This window comes from Microsporum canis, genomic scaffold (genome assembly GCF_000151145.1).
Source record: "Microsporum canis CBS 113480 supercont1.2 genomic scaffold, whole genome shotgun sequence".
Lineage (NCBI taxonomy): Eukaryota > Fungi > Ascomycota > Eurotiomycetes > Onygenales > Arthrodermataceae > Microsporum > Microsporum canis.
In genome coordinates, this window is record NW_003299168.1 from 2,791,728 (window position 1) to 2,813,784 (window position 22,057).

General features: G+C 46.3%; 10 protein-coding genes across 10 annotated transcripts; 6 read left to right on the forward strand and 4 right to left on the reverse strand.

Annotated features, from left to right (window-relative positions):
- Positions 1–1,271: 1,271 nt before the first annotated feature.
- On the forward strand, positions 1,272–2,159 carry MCYG_02501 (uncharacterized protein; the record flags this gene model as incomplete). The annotated part of the gene is made up of 1 exon (XM_002849521.1): positions 1,272–2,159. The coding sequence occupies one exon, from the start codon at positions 1,272–1,274 to the stop codon at positions 2,157–2,159; it is 888 nt and encodes a 295-aa protein (XP_002849567.1).
- A 285-nt stretch (positions 2,160–2,444) lies between these two features.
- Positions 2,445–2,974, forward strand: MCYG_02502 (FK506-binding protein 2; the record flags this gene model as incomplete). Its single annotated transcript, XM_002849522.1, has 2 exons — positions 2,445–2,724; positions 2,814–2,974. 2 exons carry the CDS (start codon positions 2,468–2,470, stop codon positions 2,971–2,973), a joined length of 417 nt encoding a protein of 138 aa, XP_002849568.1.
- A 447-nt stretch (positions 2,975–3,421) lies between these two features.
- Positions 3,422–4,659, reverse strand: MCYG_02503 (cytoplasm protein; the record flags this gene model as incomplete). Its single annotated transcript, XM_002849523.1, has 3 exons — positions 3,422–4,382; positions 4,484–4,573; positions 4,631–4,659. The coding sequence occupies 3 exons, from the start codon at positions 4,657–4,659 to the stop codon at positions 3,422–3,424; spliced, it is 1,080 nt and encodes a 359-aa protein (XP_002849569.1).
- Positions 4,660–6,613: 1,954 nt separating this feature from the next.
- On the reverse strand, positions 6,614–7,714 carry MCYG_02504 (membrane zinc transporter; the record flags this gene model as incomplete). Its single annotated transcript, XM_002849524.1, has 1 exon — positions 6,614–7,714. The coding sequence occupies one exon, from the start codon at positions 7,712–7,714 to the stop codon at positions 6,614–6,616; it is 1,101 nt and encodes a 366-aa protein (XP_002849570.1).
- A 1,034-nt stretch (positions 7,715–8,748) lies between these two features.
- On the reverse strand, positions 8,749–10,239 carry MCYG_02505 (conserved hypothetical protein; the record flags this gene model as incomplete). The annotated part of the gene is made up of 3 exons (XM_002849525.1): positions 8,749–9,784; positions 9,819–9,957; positions 10,074–10,239. 3 exons carry the CDS (start codon positions 10,237–10,239, stop codon positions 8,749–8,751), a joined length of 1,341 nt encoding a protein of 446 aa, XP_002849571.1.
- Positions 10,240–12,098: 1,859 nt separating this feature from the next.
- On the forward strand, positions 12,099–12,901 carry MCYG_02506 (uncharacterized protein; the record flags this gene model as incomplete). Its single annotated transcript, XM_002849526.1, has 4 exons — positions 12,099–12,231; positions 12,258–12,371; positions 12,394–12,453; positions 12,504–12,901. 4 exons carry the CDS (start codon positions 12,099–12,101, stop codon positions 12,899–12,901), a joined length of 705 nt encoding a protein of 234 aa, XP_002849572.1.
- Positions 12,902–13,617: 716 nt separating this feature from the next.
- MCYG_02507 (uncharacterized protein) lies at positions 13,618–14,308 on the forward strand (the record flags this gene model as incomplete). Its single annotated transcript, XM_002849527.1, has 4 exons — positions 13,618–13,691; positions 13,759–13,792; positions 13,942–14,037; positions 14,165–14,308. 4 exons carry the CDS (start codon positions 13,618–13,620, stop codon positions 14,306–14,308), a joined length of 348 nt encoding a protein of 115 aa, XP_002849573.1.
- A 2,175-nt stretch (positions 14,309–16,483) lies between these two features.
- MCYG_02508 (uncharacterized protein) lies at positions 16,484–17,191 on the forward strand (the record flags this gene model as incomplete). Its single annotated transcript, XM_002849528.1, has 2 exons — positions 16,484–16,837; positions 16,943–17,191. 2 exons carry the CDS (start codon positions 16,484–16,486, stop codon positions 17,189–17,191), a joined length of 603 nt encoding a protein of 200 aa, XP_002849574.1.
- A 1,792-nt stretch (positions 17,192–18,983) lies between these two features.
- Positions 18,984–19,747, reverse strand: MCYG_02509 (conserved hypothetical protein; the record flags this gene model as incomplete). Its single annotated transcript, XM_002849529.1, has 2 exons — positions 18,984–19,459; positions 19,519–19,747. The coding sequence occupies 2 exons, from the start codon at positions 19,745–19,747 to the stop codon at positions 18,984–18,986; spliced, it is 705 nt and encodes a 234-aa protein (XP_002849575.1).
- Positions 19,748–20,131: 384 nt separating this feature from the next.
- MCYG_02510 (nicotinate phosphoribosyltransferase) lies at positions 20,132–21,897 on the forward strand (the record flags this gene model as incomplete). The annotated part of the gene is made up of 5 exons (XM_002849530.1): positions 20,132–20,243; positions 20,329–20,412; positions 20,493–21,112; positions 21,172–21,601; positions 21,674–21,897. The coding sequence occupies 5 exons, from the start codon at positions 20,132–20,134 to the stop codon at positions 21,895–21,897; spliced, it is 1,470 nt and encodes a 489-aa protein (XP_002849576.1).
- Between the last annotated feature and the right edge of the window lie 160 nt (positions 21,898–22,057).

Sequence of the window (22,057 nt, forward strand, 5' to 3'; positions counted from 1 at the left end):
AGTGCTGCGTGGCTGATAACCCAGATGTCGACGTCATAAAGGGGCCCAAGCCTTGCGACGCTTCACAGAGCGAGATGTGAAAAGCGAGGAGGCCAAAGGAAGAGCGGTCTACCAGATTACTTTGCTGGAGTATTCATAGCAACAGTTAGTAATACTCCAGCTGATGATATAAGCCAGACTTTCCATACCGCATGTCTCTCTCACAGCTGAAACAATGACGTGGTTCCATTTTGTACGGTGCATTACAGTCTCATCCAGAAGCTGGCCTAAGTGCGAATACACAGACCATAGGGGATTACCATGGATACGAACATAAACTACGGTGAAGGCAGAATCGAACGAGACTGAATGTCAACTACAAGGGCACCGAATCGTGACCTTCAAATCCGGTTGCATGTGTTGTCCTTGTGCTCGCATCCCCAACATACAGAGGAGCATTGGGTGTGGCACGCAGGTGGCTGACTCATGGCCTCCCGCTGCAGGTCCCGGCCGCGAGAAGAGCCCAGCCGGGTATGGATGATGCTTCGATAAGCACGGCATTTCACATATCCGAACTGGGTGTGAGCCGTGAGTGCTCCGTCTGAACAAGAATAAATTGGCGGTGTGAGATATGATCAATTTCGCGAGTCAAAAAAAATGCAACGGGAGAGGGAATATCTCAATGTGGATATTTTTACGTTGCACCCTCCTAGACCGATTTTAATCTGGGAATTTCTCGGCTGAGGGAGAATGTTGTCATACCTATGCATTTTGTATATGATTTGTTGGGAATAGATAGTGATAAGAAGTGTCAAGACGTGCCAGGGTAGCCAGATGCTAGTTATGTTCGTATATGAAGAATATACAAAACTGGCCATCATCTTAGAATCTATAATGTAGCTTGGTGATCTGAAAAAAAAACCGTATCAAGTAATATAATGCAGGTACAAACGCCATTGAAAAAGCGGAAACATCTACATATTGAACGTATAGATGATATACCGACAACAGTTTTCTTGGGGCATATTAGTTTATGGAGTGCAATCTATGTTCTATATCACTCTCAAAGATAGCCCTTTCCGTAGATTTAGGTTGGACCACAAACCCGCCTTAATCCATGGATTGCTCAACCACCGCTACCGGTTTCCCGGATAAACAGAAATGCCATCATCGAGCTTCGGTAGACGACGGATTCTAGTAATAAACTTCATAAGCAGCCTTCTTAAAGCTATCAGCTCCCGTTCCCTCCGTTCAAACGCCTTCTTTCCTCTCCACACCGTTAGAGACTTAACATGGAGGCCTTTGACGGTATTCCATGGTCTGTAGACCTTACTATCTCACCTACAAGCCTGCTCAACACAGCTGTATTCACTATCTTGCTGTTGATCAAGATATTATTCAACCTTGGTCCAAGCTTCGAGCAAGTATTCGATGGCCTCCGCATATATTGGGCATCCGACAGGATCCGAAAGATAAAGGAGCTCTTCCAAACAAAAAATCAGCTCAAGGAACAATCAGACTGGATCAAGGAGTGGGAGTATTTGGACGCCGAGCAAAAAGCCCTAAAGCAGCGTGATATATTCCTACGAGAGACATTCATCGAATATGCAACCAAGGATAAACTTGACGAACTCGACGGACTCGATACCTTTGGCCCCAAGATCTGGGAAGATAAGCTGGCAGACTCGAAAACTAGGCTGTGGCTGAATAAAAAGGCACATCTTGACGCCTCCAAGAAAATGCCAGAGGGCCCCAGGATAAGGGGTTGGATGGCAAATTCAACCCGTGCTCAACAAGTGATATCAAAGATCGGAGAGTCACGATATCTTGCGCAGGAAAAACACGCAAAACCATGCAGGGACAACGGTGGATGCTGTGCGAGAGCCTGTGGGTGCTGCAAGAAGCCCCGGGACGTGTCTCCCGAGGGAGAGATATACTACGCACATTGCACAACCCTCTGTCTCTGCTGCATTCGCAGTAGAGGATTTGTAAGGCTGGACTTGACTGTCGGTGCCAACGTTCCAGGGTTCGTCAAGCTCACCGATGAGGATACGTTCCCCCAAGATATAAACAAGTTCCTTCCAGAGATTCCGACTGGCCAGATGACGGAGGAGAGTCCAGAATCTCCAGCTCCCCGAGAGGCAGAAGTTCAGAGTGTAGATGAAGACTTTGACGAATGAATGGGGGCGTGATACAAGAGAAAATCCTGTATAATAACACAGAGCCCGCTTTTATTTGTTTCTTTTGCTTGCTTTGTATGGTATAATAGGCTGGGTGCGTATGGTAGGACGTTCCCTGGTATAATTTGGCTCTGGCTGTCTTGTTCTTCTGTGTAGTTGCATTATGGATTCAGTTGTTTATTCTTAAGTAGTTTTGTGAAAGACGATTAGTTAAGCTCCAAAACGCCTCCCAAAACAAAACTCCCCACCTTCAGGGAACTTTCTGCGTCTTCCCCTCCACCCACCCTTCGACTTCTCCTCCATCAAATATGCGGCTTGCATCTATCTTGACCGTCTTAACTGCTGCTATCACCATGTCTTCCGCTTCCACAACGACCACCACCAAAGATGGCCTCATCATCGAGGTCCTCAAGTCTGTTGAGAGCAACCGCCGCACCGCCAATGGTGATACTGTCCAGATGCACTACCGCGGCACCCTAGCCGACACTGGCAAACAATTTGATGCCAGCTACGACCGTGGTACTCCGTTGGGCTTCACGATTGGTAAAGGCATGGTTATCAAGGGGTATGTCTCTCTCCCCCCCCCAATTCTTCTGCTGGTGAGAAGGCTATACTTTTTTTTATCCCTCACTTACCTGCTGTTGTATTATTTAGCTGGGAACAAGGTCTCCTTGACATGGCCGTCGGCGAGAAGAGAAAACTCACAATCCCACCATCTTTGGCCTACGGCAGCAGGGGAGTCGGTCCTATTCCCGGAGATGCCACCCTTATCTTCGAGGCGGAGTTGATGGAGATCTCGAAGGGCGAGCTTTAAACTGCTCGACATACTGTAGATAGACAAAACACAGCTGTTACAGCCTCTTCATACTTTTTGCTTGGAGTGCCGAGTGCAACCGGATGTACAGCTTTATAGAAGCCTCTCTCTGTTTAGATGAGGTTTTGCCAGACCACCTGTTCTGAAGGCCTGACCCCAATGTTCATATTCACATATATCTACATATGATATAATCCACCCGGATGAAATATTTTACTGATTGACTATAAGAATTAAAATACAAAGCGCAGAGTAGCTAAGTAACACCGGTAGGTATAATATCTAAGATGTAGGCCATTCACGCTCATTACATATGGGACAAGATTCCTTATTTCGCCTCTAATTTACTATTAACATGGAACAATATACATTGATAATCTAACTGCCGGGTATCATACCTATACAACCTACCACCCATCTATAAGAGGGACAGGCAACAAGACTATGTTCAATCCATCTCATCAAGCTTCCCGTCTTGCTTATCACTGGCCACATGCTCGGATACCAAAATTCCAACCATACATTCTGCCAGCATCCCATCCCAGTTCACCCAGGGATGGATTTCAGCAAACAGCTTCTCCGAATCCTTGCCAGCACCACGCAGGAGTTCTCCTTTCCCACCAGGATGAAACGGCACGAACGGTGTGATATTATACACCTTCCCTTGGTAGGACGTCCATGCATCACGGCCCTTACGTCCGTTATATTGCTTTAACATCGACGGTGTGACCCTGATCAGTGTAGGGGGCAGGTTTGCGCCTCGAAGATTATTTCGTGGGTTTGACGTCAGAGCTGCCCAGTCAAGTGGAGAATGGCCTGGCTCCAAAATAACAGGTCGAGATGAGCGTTGTGGTTTGCCTGGGAGAGGTAGGACGGGTAGAGTGCTGGTTGTAAGGCGTGATCCGGGTGGGACACGAAGAGAGGCCGCAGCAGAAGGTGGAGGGCGGAGAGAAGCCCTTGGGGAAGCTCGAGGAGCGGGTGGAGGAGGTGGTGGGGGCATCAATGATGTTCTTGTTGATGTAGAAAGACACTGCTCTTGTGCTTCAATAACCGGAGCAGGCGGATCAAATGTCATCGTTGGTGACGGCGGGACCTGAAGGCCTGGATTGGATATGGGCTTCGTTTGAGCATCCAGGCCTATGGTTGGGCCAGATGATGGCGATGTAAAGGCCTCAGTTCCATGTTCTGAGGTGGATGGAAGCTCATCGAGAGTTATAGGTGGGATAACAGATGCTGGTATTACCGGGTTTGCCTTTGGAGTTGTGTCAGCGTCCAGGGTACCTTCACCAGGCGCCGAATCAACCAAGCTGATGTCACTCTTCCCAAGCTCTTTATCGAATTGATCACTTCTTGGGGAGGTGCCAGTAGGGGCTAGACCCGGCTTTGCTTTATCAGAAGAAATACGCCGTCTGGTGAAATAATTCCATGTCGACAGAAAAAAAGACCATGATGTCGGGGGGTGTTTATAGAGTATATAAGATATAGAGGCAATCAGAGCCCCTATCCCCACCCATCCCATGCCAAAGCTGCACCGACCAAATCACTGTTGTCGACAAAGCTGAACTCAAGTCTGATACTACCAATATTCAAGCAACGAGTCCTTCAAGATGTTATTCAATCTGATAAGAGAGTCATGTGACAAAAGATAACTTCAAACTTTAACTCTGGATAATCGTGCTTAGTCATATATAGCATTGGCGCTTATATAAGTTGCGTTTTATTCGCCTGTTGCTTTTGCATATGAGGCTGACTGAAGTGCTATCTGTTCAAGGTGATAAAGCAGTGTCGACCCAAGGTTGATGACGGTGTTTGCTACCTTGGGCTCTCTACGCACACGACAGTCAAAGTTCTTTTCATGTTCTTCACTCCTCGGCTGCGAGAAAAACATTTTCGGGTTGTTGGCCCTCGTTAACAAAATACCCATGGCCAATCAAGTGAAAGGAAAGCCTGTGTCGATTTCACATCTCCATCATATTTCCATGGTTATTTCAAGTTTCCGTCTTATCCTTTGATTGACGGACAGATATTACCCCATATACAGGTTATATGACCATAACAGTAAATAGTTAAATCCCTTGGAAACCCAAGTCCAACCCAAAATACACTTCCCGCATACTTTAACCCCTGCCAGCAATACCGTTTCACGGATCTTGTTGGCACTATATGAAATTTATACCTACAAGCTATATTCATTGTTTTATGATATACCAGCTGCGCTTGCTGGATGTGTCCCTGGGCCTTTACCCTGTGAAAACTGGAGGTTTATGATGAGCAGTCTTTTAAAGCCGCTCATATTCACAGCCCCGGCGTGCTATTGTTTCATCTCCCGTTGTCGACTCAACTTTCCGGCACAAATTTAACCATAGATACTGAACTACGAGAGTACAAAGAAGATAAGTGAGGTTTAAACAGCATTTAAGAGGCTCGTATATATACCCCAAAGTACTGCATCAACACATCTGAGTCTAGGCTGGCGGAGACGACAAGGGGGATGAGTTATGGAGCTATTTAGCGATATTGAGGCCAAGCCAGAAGTCGACAGAGGATACATATGGATCAGGAGCAGCTAGAAAATGAGGGGATATTGAACCGCGCTTATTCTAGTTTCCCTATTTGTCATACAACCGAAGCGATGTAACGGCCATGCTTCGGTCGATACTAGAATGGCAAGGGAAATCCGCATTGTTCCACAAGGAGATTTGAGATACTCTATAAAAGTTACCATCTGGATTATCATGGTAATAGTTGAGCAAATATAGATATGTCTATCAACGGAATAATGAAGAATACAGAGAATAGAGTATCTTCCCCTTCCTGAAAAGGCACGCGACCAGCTACCATAAACGAAACTGCTACAATATATAGTCATAGAAGAGAAGACACGGCTACAAGGCGACAAACCACGAAAATCATTACCATTTCTAACCTATATTACCCCTATTAGAACACACCGATCTAACAGTGCAGATTAGCAAGCTCATAGCCTCCACCCTCGTTGCCCTCGGCGCCGTAGCCGGAGAAAATGCTACTTATGCTCGCCCATGGAATACGGCTCACCAGAGGTTCCTACCTACAACTACGGCAAGAAGCGCGGGTATAAAGATTATCACACCAGTACCAACAGCCACTACTGGAGATCCACCCATGCCCTGAAATCCTGCTTCGTTAGCTGCTGCAAGAAAGCTGACAGAATTGCAAATACATGGAGCTGCGGCCTTTTGTCGAATTTCTTAGAGAGTAATGGGATAGAGTGGGATTCCCGTCGACAATATGCCATGGGGAGGCATTTGATAAGACTGATGGTGAGGAGTTCGATATAAATTATATAAGCTAGGTGGTTTAAAAAGTACAACGATGTATATGTTGATAAATGGTTAGATATGGTGATTGTAATAAACTTAATCCACCACTTTACATATGAAGAGTACAACTGATAAGCCATTGCCTTCTTGTTCATCGGTGTCATCAAACATGTTTGATAGCAAAGAACCTCCAAAACGCCAGCCCATACTTTTCGGGTAAATTGCAAGTACAAATGCAGAAGAAAAAAGTAGCCCTTGCCTGACTAGACGCAACATGTATATTGAAAGAAAGAAAGAAAGGAAGGAAGACACATGAGGGAGGCAATAAAAGCGCAGCCCTATGCCCATTTCCCGAGAAGTGCCATCAACAAAGCCCCAAGACACAGAAGGCCGAAAGCGGATAGGACAGTTTGAATAGGTGCCCGTCTCATTGATGTGCTGAACATAAATTCATGGGCCATCAGCTCGACTAGCGATGTGTAGACAAGAATGCCGGCAGAGATGGAGTCAAAGATGCCGTTGACTATGAGCGTCGTGCGGCCTTCTGGAGGATAGGAGTGACGCACCCCCAAGCCAATGGCAATGGCAATGGGTGTTGATAGGCCAAAGGCAACCGCGAGGAGGTAAGGGGTGTGTCTTTTAGAGTTGGGCCAGGGAATGGTGGCGAGACGGGATCCCAGACCGAGACCCTCGAACGTCTGATGAAACGCAAGGACGATGAATAGCGTCTTAAATTCTTCTCCAGCAACGGCGAGGGTTAGTCCGATGAAGATGGAGTGGAATATAACGCCAAATTCAAGAATAAAAACAGAGGTTAGCTGTGCACTGTAGTCTTCTAGGAGGGTGGTATGAGAGGCCTCGATGACGTCTGAGCCCCCGTCTGATGGGTGGTCGTGGGAGTGGCCGAGGTGATCATGGCCGTGGTTGTGATTGTGACCATTTAACGTCTTGGGTTCGGCAGTGATTACACTTGCTTCAACCTGTGGTTCCGGGCTGGGATGGTCGTGGTCATCTTGGCCGAAACGTGCATATCGAATTACCATCAGCTCGACGAAGAAGAGGATGATGATCGTCATGAGCAGTATGCCTTCGACCCAGGGGTATCCCTTGATGGGGCCTGTCAGACAAGGATGAGAGAGTGCTTCATGTGCAGGAGCTAAGAGATGGATGAAGGAGGTAGCAATAATGACTCCTGAGCCAAAGAACTTGGCAACAAAGAACACCCATGAGGGGAGTTTGGTTTTCGAAGGTGAGTCTGGGTCACGTCGAGCAAAGACAGGCAGCACAGCACCGGCCATAGATCCAACAAGCATGACGAAGATGGCTGCAATCCGCAGGTTGAGCTGGCCATTGTAGTCATTAGAATTGTTGCAAGCCACAAAACTGGCGTCCTCAGCACCATGCCGCCTCTCAAGGCTAGCAGCTAGTAACTGATTCATGATATCTTTGTGGTATATACAGGGTGACGTGGAAAGTAGATATTGTTTTGAGGTGAGGAAATATGGATCTTGAAACCGCCCGAGTTGAGGGAAGAGGAGGCGTTTTATACGCCAGTCTAGCAGTTGGGAGCCAAACAAAAGGAAAAAAATGCCCTCCAACAAAACCAGACTAAATCGATATACGAAAACTAGAGGGAATATGAAAGAAAAGAAAAAGAAAACAAAGTAGGACGGAGAGGAGGGCCTCGTGGAACTAAACAAGGTTGGCTGCAGGTAATGTAGGTATTTCCCGGCCGGAACTAAGAGCAGCCAATTGAGCGTTGGTGCTGGGAGGGCTGTAGCACTCGGCGCATGTATAGATGTATATATATAGCTCCGGGAGGTGAGTTGGAGGGTGAGGGCGTCGGAAAGAGGATGGACGTTGCGAGGGACGGAGTAGGTTGCGTAAGATGGGATCGTCAGTATCACTTTTTATTTCTGCATTTTCATGCTGGCGTTTGTAAGTTCTGTGCCGTTTGTCTATCCTGTCGCCGTAGGCGTCTTTGCTATCCACTCTTCTATTTCCTTTCATTCGTCTCGTCTCGTCTTGTGCTGTCAAACGTTTGGTCCTTATTTCCTTTTGGATGACGAGCTGGCAAGAGAAAAGAAAAAAAAAAGCCGTGCATGAGTACCTTGCGCGCAAGGATGGCAGAATCATGCTGAATAAGCATCACGTGTCAAATCACGGGGGCGGTAAAGAAGGCCTTGGCGACCGCGAGCCCGGGCAAGCAGAAGCGCTATTGGCTGCAAAAGATGTAGGAAAAGCAAGCAAGTAGAGCCCAGTAGGAAAAGGCACCGAGAGACACCGGTGTGGAGGGGGAAGTGCATGATAATACCGCAGATAAGGGAATGGAGTAAAAAGAATACTCGCTTAACGGCTGACGATGAAACAAGCGTGAACACAGGGACACAGACCACAGAGCACTGGGAGAGGGAGAGAGAAAGAGAGAGAGAGCGCACACAGAGAAGAAGAACGTAAAGAGGAGTGATTATTGCTATATTCGGAGGAATTCGCCAGCTGCTCCCAGTTGCGAGCCTGAGGTGTTTTCTGCTGCTTCTTGGCTGGCAGCTTCGGAATCATCCCCGTTTCCGCCTTGCTTGTCGGAGAACTGCAGCTGTAAGTTCATCCCTGCGACGAGGTACCAGGCAAGCATCCCGAAGCCAGCAATCACCGTCAGAGTGGAGGTTATTGCTTCTCGTCGCCTCGACTGGGCGATTTTCATCACAGCTGCTTGCTCCTGCTTAGCAGACACATCTTTGCCCAGCTGCTGGATGCGCCAGCTGGCCCGGATATCTCTCACGATTGGAACGGCATCTGCAAGTACCTCTGCGACCCTAATCCCAATCCCTGCTATAGTAGCGGGTTCAGACTCCTGCCATGGCAATGAGGATGCAGCGCCAACAGACTCGGCTGATTCAATATTCCCGCCATAGCATTTCAATCGCAGCTGGTCAAAATACTGCACCAGTCGCGGTGAATATTTATGCACGCCTTCTCGAAGCCATGACGATGGTGCTTCCGGAACAACAGCCAGCGACAGGTATCCCAGGGCCAAGCAATCTAGACTGCACGGTGTGTCGTCAATTAGCAGATATCCTTTTCTAGCTAACAATTCCTCGAGTGGGCCCACGAATGCCTTTGTTAGTCCGTCTAGCCGGATGCGATTCTGCTGTGAAGTCTTACTTAGCACGCCACTTATTGTCTCGCGGGGCTTTGTAGCAAGGCTCTTTGGTATCTGGCTCAACGCAGAAGGCGGTTGCCGCCCGCCCTGTTTCTCTTTTGCCTCTTCCTCCGCGGCATCCAGGTCGAGAGATGATAGCCCAAGGTGTTCTGCCCGGGACTTCGCCATTGACCGTAGTTGGGGTGGTAATATCCATTGGTTTGGCCATTGAAGGAGGCTTCCATACGCAGGTGCGGTAATGGCGTGGTAGTTCTCGCTTGAGACGTATAGTGAGAGGTCAATTAACGGTTGCCCATAGGATTCAATGAAGCTCGAGAAGCTGTATGTCTCCGGATTAGTCTCCAAATTTCTGGATTGCCAAAATCTGAAATGCACAAACTCACGCAGCACAGTCAGCCTTCTCCTTCTCGCCCATCCATCCATCCAAATCCCATTCCCCTCCGGAATACTGTTTCAAGAAGTCGACGATATTGCGGAATCGGCTGATCCATCGTGAGCCTGTCCAAAGCGCCGGCAGTTCATCTATAAAGTACCAGAGAACATGTTAGAAATGCTCACAAGCCTTCTATTAAAACAGAAATATTGATCGGAAAATGCTTCAATAAGACATGGCAAATACGGGAGGGTATATGTCATACGTGTAGGTACTTTTCCAGGGTCGCTGTCTGCAACAACCACCCATTCGCCTGGTCTACCATTATTTGTGCCGATTGCAAGAGAAAAGTAGGCAATGGCTGCCAGACATTGTGGATCAATCGAAGGTAGGCCAAACGCGGGACCCCAGACGTGTAACTCCAGGACCATGCCTAATATTACAAACAAAAGAGAGACAACAGCAAGAAATGCAAGAAACAGAACGAAAAAGGCACCCCTTACTCTGTCGTTGAGGTTGACGTTAAACTCGACGAATAAGCTGGTATTTTTTTTGCGCCTTCTCAAATTGGGCGCAGAAGCTCAGGTCACGTGTCTGATACTTCCAAGGTTGGAACCACAAAAAGTCGCAGGTATTCAGCTGTTCACCCATAACACATAACACGCGAGACTTCATAGTAAGGATTGTGCAACATTTAACAACCCTGAAGGAGTTGGTGGTTTTCGTGAAACGTTCTTCTCTCGCTTACGCCTGTTTCTAGGATCCTCCGCATCTCCGTCCTTCTCCCCTTCTTCCAAAATTACTGTGTCAATGGGTGTTTCTCCGCTTCTCGCAGCAATGGAAGCCATCAACATCTAGATCGCGAGCTGTTTTGGCCTCCTGCCAGCGCCAGCAGGGGATGAATGCAACATACGTGAGCACCTTCCTAGCCATCAGCGTTACATAGTACAAAAGGAAAAAAAAGGAGCCTATACAAAGGGGAAACTTTGGCTCAGCTCTATTAACTCATCCATATCAACCCCAGCCGCTGCCAACCGTGGAAACCTCGTACTCTGATGCGAGATCTAGCTTAATAGCCATGTGCTATAGCTCCCCATACTTAGAGGCTTGGTATAATATGCGCATGGAATCATTTTTGCAACTGGACCTTGCCTATGATAATACATCAATATATGAAGAGTCCATGTGACGCCCCTTTGGGACCCAGGGCAGATAACAAAAAGATAAAGCAGGATCGGATACGAGAGCAGGATCACAGATACCTTCGGAATTATCGGCTATTACGACTCCTCCACAGTTTCCCCAACATATTCGCGCCATGCTATCGGACCTGAGATGTTGGATGCAACTCACCCACACGAGAACCGGGCGGTGAGGCTGATTGGTACGGTGGTGACAAGCTTGTCCTGCCACTATCTAAGGTGACGATGCTACACATATATGTATCAACTGACTATGACTAATGCAAATCGCGATGTGATGCACAGTAGGAGCAAGGCTACGTGCATGAAGCAACTGATGGCGTCACGGGCAAAACACACCCTCGGTGTCAGCTACCAACCAATGTCCTCGTATGATAATGTAAGTATTCCCGAGAATAGGGATCAATTATACCCTAAGTATACCTCTTTACATGTACGCCTAGAGTACACTCGTAGGTAATACCCGTCCAGTATATATATATATGTATGTATGTATATGTATAAACGAGTTATAATGATACAAACTGCTCCAGGAAGAGGAAGGAGGATGAAAGAAGCAACCAAGATAGCCTTTTTTTTTCCTTTCGGGATGGCAAGCAACCACAGGCTAAGTATTCCCATCTCGAGGAATTAATATATTTAAATGCTGTGGATGCCTGTCTGTCTGTGAGCAGGCGCTTGGAGAATGGCACGGGCCGCGTGCCCGGCCTCTCCTGCAAGTCATGGGGAGAATTCCAAAGCTACCAAGAGACTTCTCGACCAGGCGGCAAAGGGCGGGAGAGCGGGAGGGCGGGATGATGGAAAGGCAACCCTACATAAGAGATATCTATAGCTAAGAAGCGAAATGAAAAGGAATTATCATCAGATATAGCCTTTTTCTTCTTGGGTGCATTTTTCCGCTTTGCCGCTCGTGTTCTCGACTTCACTTTTGGTTTCTTACCCACAAAGGCCCCGTCTCGTACATAAAAAGAAAAACGGTGTGAGATATGCATCCCATGTGCGGGGAAAACCAGAGAGGATACGATACAAATTGGCCGAGAGAGGATAAGTTACATACATAGGAAGACAGCGGATGCGAATGACGCGGAATGATCGAAGAAGAAAAGAAAGAGAAAAAAAAAGATAACGAAAACGAAAGGGCCATATTATGGAGACGCGCTGAGCTGGCGAAAGTAAAAACGTCAAAAACTGTTGGATCGTTGATAATCATACATGGAATCTGTATGTAGCATGGGACAAGGATTCAGCGGAAGCAGGTCCCATGGGAGGTAAGTATGCAGCCCCCCCTTTTACTCCCTCATTTGAACATATTTTTTTTAATCCATGCGCCCCCTTGCGCATTGGGGGTTGGATACTGAGCTGTACATAGAACGTTCAAGCGAGCTGAATGGTTCGGTTATTGGTTTGTATGCATCTGCGTTTGTAAGACGGTAGGAGAAGAGGGTTCGGAGAAACATCCATTAAATAATTGTACATAAGTATGATGACATGAGAGGAACATAAAAAGAAACGTTCAAAGGATAAAAGAAATAATGCTGCTTTTTATAGTACAAGAAAAGAAGAAGCCTCCCAAGAGTTCGCTAGACGATGCGGTTACGCGAGATGGAATCGCATGATTTACCTCGTGTCCGTGGCTTTGTCTGACAGAGAAAGAGAAGAAGAAAAAAAAAACAGGAAGAAAACAAAGACCATCGAGGGAGAGAGAAATGTCAACGGTAGAAGGGCAAATAATAAGAATAAGATGGGAATGCAAAACATCGTAGCCATCATACGGATACAAGGATCCCGACGCAGTCAGATGACTTCATGCATTAAACAGCAGGCCATCCCGCACCTCTCGACAAGGGCCCAACGGCTGCTGTTTCCACCTCAACTTGCACCAAGAAATTGATTGTACAGACACAAGACATTTTTGGACACGAGTAGGTATATGGGAAGATTAGATTCGGGCCGAGTCGATAGTTTCATGCATGAATTGCTATGCTATACCCATCTTCCATCTACCCTGTGTTGTCTTTCTCTCTCGCCGCCAGATGAAGGAAAAAAAAAATGAAATTGTATGCGTGAAATAAAGGGGAGGGGGGAAAATGAAAAGAAAAACATTTCGATCATCCATGGTAACCAGGACAGCTATCCCGTGGCCCGCCAAATTGAGTGTATGAGGCCTTGCCCGTCCACCAACGAAAGTGGGGAGGAAGTATGTAGAAATGGCATTGCTCGACAGTTGGCATGCTTTGAGCGATTTGTTTTTTTCTTGCGTGCCTCGACGAAGAAGGTTAAAAAGCTTGTAAATTGCCGCAATGCATGGAGATGTAACGAGGCATAGTTAACTGTCGGTGCCGGCGAGGCAGATTTGAGATCCTCATGGTATATATATGTATATGCAATATGAGTGGATCGGGGCGGATGCGATATGGGTGGCTCTGGTATAATGTGATGTATGATATACGGTTTGTTTTCCGAAAAAGCTGCGAAATATTTTTCTTTTTGTGAACCAGGGATGCGATGCATGCAGGAAACAAAAAAAGAGTAAAAAGAAAAAGGAGAAGAGAAGTGCACAGAATTATATAATATTATTATGCCGAAAACCAAAAAAACAGAAGCAGAATGAAAGTAGATGATCTTGAAGATGAGAAGGAAAAAAAATTGTATAAAAAAAGGGCCAAAGAAGGCAGAATGATGTATTATGGTCCAACACGGGGTATCTCTAGAGAAATGAATTGCTGATAATGGAAGACGTCAAGGCAGCCGGCTGCCGAAAGATTTGATGATCGATGATGATGTGTAGTAGAAAGTTCGCCATGCATTATTTGAAGTTGTTCGAGGAAAGGAAAGATTAGGACGATTGATGAGAAGCGGAAGATGCGGTTGGTCTCGTTATTGATTGTCTTGTTGTCGTCGTTAATTCTTGTTGACGTTATTTTTTTTTAGTTCATCCCTGTTTACTTTGGGAGAGGCGGTAGAGGGCCCGTTGGTGGTGGTCCCGGGCAAGGAGGGAACTGTGTAGCGTATCCGGCCATTGCGAAGGTGTGTGTGTGTGTGTGTCTGCTCTGACTCCTGTGTATGTGTGTAGGTAGATAGGAGTTGGTATGTTGTTGGTAGTAGGTGGTGTTTATTAGAGTCGTGGATGTATAGTAGTTGATAGACTTGGTAGATGGCTGTCTATAATGTGTTTGGCGTCAAGGTGTGCGGAGTAATGATTAACAGGTTTGGAAAAGACTGGTTGGATGAGATGGAAGATGGCCTATATATAATAAATAATGGGTTAAGAAGAGTTGAAGATTTGGTCAAAATGTAACTTCGTAATAGTCTGGTACATAGGGCTCAGGATCCGCCCCATCAACATGATAAATTAGGGGGGGCCGGCCCAAAAAAAAAAAAGGGTAATTTGCAAATAAAAAAAGAAGGGGAGTGAAAAAAAAAAAAAAAAAAAAAAAAAAAACAGGGCCTGCGGGCTCCACCTGACAACCCAAGGGGCTAGAGAGAAGAGAAGGGAGAAAAGAAGAAGAGAGAAAGCCCCCCAAAGTGAGTCAAGAAGGTACATGCATGTATCTTCGATAGTACAGGATCGTAACAAGAGTATTAACCAGATGGCCCCGTTTTCCTTTTTTCTTTCTTTTTTTTTTTTTTTTTTGCAAACCTCGGCAACCGTTGTTTTCCCTAGAGATGGGATCGCAAGAGGAAGAGGAAGAGGAAGAAGAAAAGAAGGGCTTGCCTCTAAAGTCCTAGTGCCCGCTTTGAGCCACCAGCTTAAAACCAGCGAAAGAGGTGATGAAACCCCTGAGCAGCAGGACGTAACTCTCGGCTTGCCCCCTCTAATAATATTATCATAAATACAACTAAAGGAAGAAGACTATATCTATCACATGAGGCGCAGTTATTATTATATGCATATACATCATAAGGGACGGACTTAAATCGGGGGCAGATGGGCCACCATGTGTTGTGCCACAGTTCCGTCTCATCTTCTTGCTTCTCTCTCCCTCTCTCTTTTACTCAAGAACACTTCCTCTGATGAACAGGGGGTTGGACAATGCACGTCTCGCTTCCATGTGCGAGTTAAGAATATGTGTGACTTTTATGGCTATGTATGACGTGAAGGCATATCCAAGTTGCACGCGAGAGAGGAAACGCAAACACTTGACCTCTGCGTCTTTTTCTTTTCTTCTTCGTCCTCCATCAGCACATTCCATACACGGTTAATACATGTACATAGTTCTACTCTTGTTAGACATTGCCGAACGGCAAAATAAGAATAAAAAAAAATTAAATAAAAAGATAAAACGAGATTGAGAGATATATCAGAACTCGGGTATTAAACCTGTATACTCCTGTATACTTTCTTCTAAGCATGACTCCGACAAGACGACACATACAATGGCAACAAGGAAAAAACAGGGAAACCAAGAGCCAAAAAAAGAAACGACGATAATAAAAAAAAACCAGATCGATGACATAATTTAGCGCCTTGTCTTCTCTCTCCCTTCAGCCCATCCCATCGCAACGACTAAGTTGATCCTCCGTCTCCTGTTCCCTCTATCTCCTCACACCTCTTCTTCCGCTTCTCTTTTGCCCCCCTGCCGCGCGCTCGACTAGCGTTTCATGCAGGGGTTAAAAGAAAAACCTGCAAACTTAATTGCGGACCATGGGAAGAAGAACGAGCGAACCCCAAGGCGAGTTTCGTCTCAGCTTCCTCTTTTTACCTCCTTTCTACGATGTTTAACCACAGTCTCGGGAGCATGAAGGAGAGAAAGGGAAAAATAAAAACAGGGACCATAGATCTGACCCAAAAACGGCAGAAACTTGATGCACTGGCCTGACGTGCGCGACTCAACGCTCCAACGTCATGTCAATCCACCCTCAGATGGCTTACTCATGCTTCTGAGAAACAAGATCGGATCACCTTATTCTTTTTTCTTATTATTGATTGATTTGATTGTCCCTTCGGTTCGAAAAAAAAAAAAAAGGTACTCGGTATGGACGGTATGAATAGGCGATTCGGCCTGAGTCGACTTCTTTATCGGCTTTTGTCCCTTCATCCGCCTTTCAATCTCTTATTCCCCTCAGGACATGCATGAAAAGAAAGCAAGAGAAAAGAAAAAAGAGGCCTGGGCCATCTCTCTCTCTCTCTCTCGCACACCGTGTACATCTGAGCCGCATTACTGATCAGGTGGCTCTCTCGTTAGCTTATCTCAGCGCCCCCCACGTACATAGTACATGCATATACATATGTAATATATGTTATATGCTATCCCCTTCTCGAAGTTCGCCGACGTTTGTCTCTCTGCTCTCTGTATCGCTTCGTATCGAGGACGATAGAAAGGTATCTAAGGTAATATCGGGATCGGAGTTGACGGGAACTTTTCTGGGATTGGTATTATGACTAACCACCCCCTTACGTATGGAATATACATCCCTCATGATATCATCGTCCGCCCTGTATACATAGTACAGTGATTACCTGATAATCCATATGTATAGAAAAATCGGGGGAAGCACATCGCACGAAATTGCCGTTTCAGCTGAATGGAGCCTTGAGCTTGAGCTCGGGGCAGAGAAAAAGGAAAAGAGGATGCACAGAGGAAGGAAAAGAAAAGAAGAGAGAGAGAGATGGAGAGGAAGGGGAAAGAAAAAGAAAGAAAGAGATGGCTCAGCCGCTCTGCGCACCCAGACTTACGAATTCGTGCTCTTAGCATGCTGCATCCTGTACGATGTTCGGCGCCCGGAGCAAGGCCCTGGGAGAGAAGCCCCCTCAGCCCTTGGTTACACCTTGACTGCTTCAACTGAGCTTTCTGCAGGAAAAAAGAAAGAAGCATGCCTTTCTTACGTGCATACCTCTGATCTCCGCCTATCCTCTCTTCTTTTTTTTTTGATACAGGACAGTTGAATAGCATATACATGCTATCTTATTACTCCGTACAACCATGCATAGGGAAAAGACATATCTCGAAATGCTACAATGTGTATCTCTCTCTTTGTGTGCCTGTCGTCTCACCTGCTACAACCGCAGCTTGTTCGGTCCTGGGCAATCTCCAGCCTCGCAGCCCCGAACGAGAAACTTCTGCAAAGGTACATCATTGCAGATGTTTACTTCTTCAGCCTTGTCCGCCTTGAGGAAGACAAGAAACTTCTACTAATGGTATGTTTTGCCCTTTTTAGCGAACGCCATGATTTTACATAAGTATAGCATAATATTACACACGTCCATCGATTAAAAAGAAAAAGGGCTGGACTGTGCAAATATAAAATATTAAAAGAGGATACATAAAGGTACAAAAGGGGTACCTCATTCCAATTATTAGCATTAGCTGCGCCAGACAGCCCTCTCATTGGTCCTTAAAGCGGTGTTGAATCAAGTCCATTGGCTCAATTAAAAAAATAATTATATATATAAGGACGCCCGTCTGGATATGACGGAGATCGAAATCTTAATCAGGGACAGATCATAACCAAGGAAGAGAGCGAGAGAGCGATGCGAGACAATTGGCGCGGAGAGGTGCGGAGCAGGGCTTATTTAATTATCGCCCTGTAATAGTGCTTCAGCGAGATGGGGCCCCGGCTGTTTGGCGTTCGTTTGGAGAAATCTTATCGGCCATTTCCTCGCAGGGGGCCTTCTTATCTCCATGAGAGGGCGAACTGCTGCCGTTTCCTTGTTTTTCCATGGTCTGTATACATGCACACAGACACTGCGCCTCTGTCTTTTCTTCTTCGAGGCGTTTAATATACGGGATTTTCACACAGACCTGGACCGAGGTATGACGTTCACGGCCCTGTCCCTTCCCTTTTGGTCATCGGCAATGGGGGACACGACCCATCACTCCAATATGTAATGCACTGATATACGTAGCATTGGCATAAGCGCTTGGCTGACCGCTTAACCATGCTCCCTGCTCGATGCGCTACGCCTAAGGCATGCAGTCGTAAGCGCTCCTTGCTTATAAGTGATCGGTCTTTTCTTTCGGCATTAGTTAACCAGATCGCCGGATTCCGTCGATGCCCATATTAAGGCAATGGAGTTCATGCTGACGAACAAGGGTTGCCTTACATAATTCTCCTGAGAAAGGGGGATGAGTTCTTGGCCTGATACTGGTTACAAGAGGAACGCATATATGCCGCAGGAACTCGTCGCTTGTTTCAATTGGTCACGAAATCGTTTGACAAGCGTGTTGAGAAACGTGGTTTGTTTGCTTAAAATGGTGATCTGCACCCTATGTGCATATCCATACATCGTCTTGGGGGGACCTATGATTGGCTTGAATCAATAAGGCGAATTGGGGCCCTTTGCCGTTGAGCTTCGCCCAACTTCGCTTGGCTTGGAGAAACCAGCCTTAAACGGGCTAACGTTTCTGGAAGGCGACTTTAATTTCGTTCGGGGACTTTGCAGCGACTACAGGGTAGCCGAAGATCCAATATTTTATGGAGTACTCGTTTAACAAGGGCGAAGTGGTTCGTCGGAAGAAAAAATTTTTTTCGCTCTGCTTCTTAGCGCCATGTCAGGACAACTTTGTACGTAACGGCTTTTGCGTGCTTCTTCAGTTGAAACAGTCACAGGACTTCGCGGCCCCTGAACAATGATTTCCCCCCGCTCATGTGAACAGGAGGGAAAGCGATGTGTGACAAGTTTCGAGCCTCCCAAATCTCCCCTGTTTGCGTTGTTCACCGTTGTTATGCTTAATCTTCCGAGTTTCAGTCAGGTAACGCATACATATCGACGGAGGAGTTCCTCCCGCTGGTTCCCTGTGAGAGAACTCCAAAACGGCGTGATAAAAGATGCTTGCTCCCCTATCGATCTTGGCTCCAATTACTGTATAACACAACGGCTTGCGTTCACATAGCGCTGTATCCCTATTTCCTTGTATAGTGCTTAGCCGGGCTTGGCGAACCGTCGAATAGAAAGCCGAGTTTGCAAGGAGTAAATCATGTAGGTAGGGAAAAGGAGAACTCTTGATGGAGGCCTCCGTATAGTATCACCATTAATCGTCGTACTCTTGAGGTGCCTGCGTACAAATCCACTCTTCCATAAGAGCCTGTCCTGACGTTACTTCGTTCGCTTTCTGAGGAGCTTCCACCGGCTTCCTGCGTTTAATGATGAGGCACAGTACCCAGCCCCATATCCCAAATCCATCATACGTAGTCGTAAGGCCTAGCTTCTTTTTGTCTTCGGCAGGTTCATTTGCCACCCCAACGGTTTCCTGCTCATTTTCATCCGGCCTGCCAGGCGCTTCATCGTTTGCAAAAGGCATTTCCTCATCTTCGTCACTCTCCACCAATATTCTCGCCTCTCCTATAGTTTCCTCTGATATTTGAATTGGTGAGTCATTTGTCCCACTAGTCATCTTGCTCGAATTGCTTGTGATTTGGCCTCTATCGTTTTTGAAAACTTTCTGCCGTGTGAGAAGTGAATGTCGACTCCCGCTCTCCCGTAGAAAGATAGAGACCTCAAAATCATCTTATAATACGGTTAATGTACCGGCCCACATCCATTTTAAACAGGGTCAAGTTACCGACCTTCAACAAGGACATCTTTAACTGGCTTGCTCTTTTTCTTTGCCTTGATTCTTTCATTTTCCTCACGCAACTTAGGTTGCACTAGTGGTCGAATGTTTTCAATCACTCGCTTAAGCTTAGCATCATGGGAGTCTAGCAGCCATCGCGAGTCGGATGGGTTTTCTAGATATATCCGGCATTCAAGCACAGTGCACTTGCTAACGCGTAGGTATCTTCGAATCGGTCCCATCCTAATATCAAACCAGCCAGGCTACAGCACAAAACTTCAGCCTGGAAATAGACTGTTCTTCCATGTACCCGAGGACCCTCGTAGAGTGACCACGTCCTTCAATTCGTTGTGGTTGAAGCCTTGAATGATTTTGGGGTTTCGGGCAGCAGCATGTAGATACAAACAATGCAAACTTCAGCCCTATGTCATCATTGTACATGCTCATAAAGGAACTTCTCCTACCAAAAAGATAAAAGGGCTTGCTTTGCATGTCTCTTCTAGAAATTATTCTCTACCTTAGCTGGAATATAATATCCTCGCCCTGCTCTCTTTTCTAGTGGTCATTACTAAAGTTGATCTTACTCCCCAATACCCTTAACTGGACGGAGCGCGGGGAACGATAACATGGGGCCAACTTCCCCTCCGCCGCTTCCAGAGGGAGTATTCTCCTTGTTGGATACAGACCTCTACAAGCTGACGATGCAATGCGCAATTCTGAAGTATTTCCCTAATGCTTGTATGTGATTTCCCCATCCAACGTTGCTATTCGTGGTTCTGTTATCATGGTGCTAGTGACTCACGACCAACGCGGAACTATCTAGATGTCACGTACTCCTTTACCAACAGAACCCCGGACATGAAATTCACTAGACGGTCGTATAATTGGCTTTTGGAACAAATAGCGAGTAAGCCCTATTATACCATTTGGAGGCAGATTTTACTCAATTCACCGAATTGACCGTTGACCCTCAATGATTACTTGCAGGGCTCGAGGATATTGCGTTGTCAGGGGAGGAACTAGATTTCTTGCGGAACCATTGCCCGTACCTTAACCAGGCATACCTCACGTACCTATCAGAATTTCGTCTCAAGCCCTCTGAGCAATTGGAAGTGTCATTCATACCAATAGACGACACCGGCTCAAAAGACGACCTCGGAGAAGTCAAGATATCAATTAAAGGCTTATGGGTCGAAACAATCTTGTATGAAATCCCTCTGTTGGCATTGACTAGCGAAGCATACTTCAAATTCTGCGATCGAGACTGGGATTACCACCAGCAAGAGGAAAAGGCATTCAGAAAGGGCTGCACACTTCTTGAAAATGGATGCATATTCTCCGAGTTTGGAACTCGAAGACGACGGGATTACCACACCCAGAGCCTGGTGATGGAGGGTCTTACCAGGGCTGCGAAGAAAGCCGCAGAAGACGGTTTCAAGGGAAAACTTTCGGGCACGAGTAATGTCCATTTCGCCATGAAATATGGAGTTGAACCCGTGGGTACCGTTGCCCATGAGTGGTATATGGGAATTGCTGCCATCACAAACGATTATGAGAATGCAAATGAGATTGCACTGCGATATTGGTTGGGTTGTTTTGGTGAAGGAGTCAGTGCTCCCTGGTTTTCTTATATTACTAGATTAAATGCTGATGCAATGCTATCTAGGTCTTAGGTATTGCACTTACGGATACCTTTGGGACCCCAACATTCCTTGAAGCATTCAGGAAGCCAATCCCGGAGCTTACAACCGCTGCTGAAGGTCCAGGGACTACCTTGCCTTCTTCAGGAAATAATACCACAGAGATGGATTCTTTAGCATCGACTATCCCTCCTATTCACGCACCTATAGATGGTACAGCGGGGAATAGTCCAGCAAGAACATATGCCCAAGTTTTCACTGGCGTAAGACAGGATTCCGGTGATCCCGTCTACTTCCTGAAGATGGTAAGGGAGTTTTACGATAAGGAAGGCATCAAGGACAAGAAGACGGTTGTTTTTTCGGATTCCTTGAATATAGAGCTTTGCTTAGAGTATAAGATTGCTGCTGAAGAGTCTGGATTCCAGCCCACCTTTGGGGTTGGCACCTTTTTCACAAGTATGAGGTCCCATATACTTTTTAGTCATGCCCTGTGCTTAACTGATCTTGTGCTTACTCTGAATGAAATAGATGATTTCAAAAACTCTTCGAATGGGAAAAAGTCCGTTCCCCTTAATATAGTTATTAAAGTTTCCAGCGCTGGAGGGCGGCCGGCAGTCAAGTTAAGCGACAACCTAGGCAAGAACACTGGTGATTCAAAAACGGTGGTAGAGGTTAAGAAGCGACTTGGCTATGTAGAACACGACTGGGAGGCTGGAGATGAGTCGAGACGATGGGGAAAGAAAGATGATTAAGGGACCCAGGCTTTTATCATACCGTTTAGGTGAACTCAACTATCTCTCTGATCAGTTTCATACCTGGTGAATTCGCTGTTGTAAATTTACCTTGAGTGCTTGGACCAATATCTGAGAATGATTGAGGAAATGATATAACTTTCTACCAACTTGTGCTGAA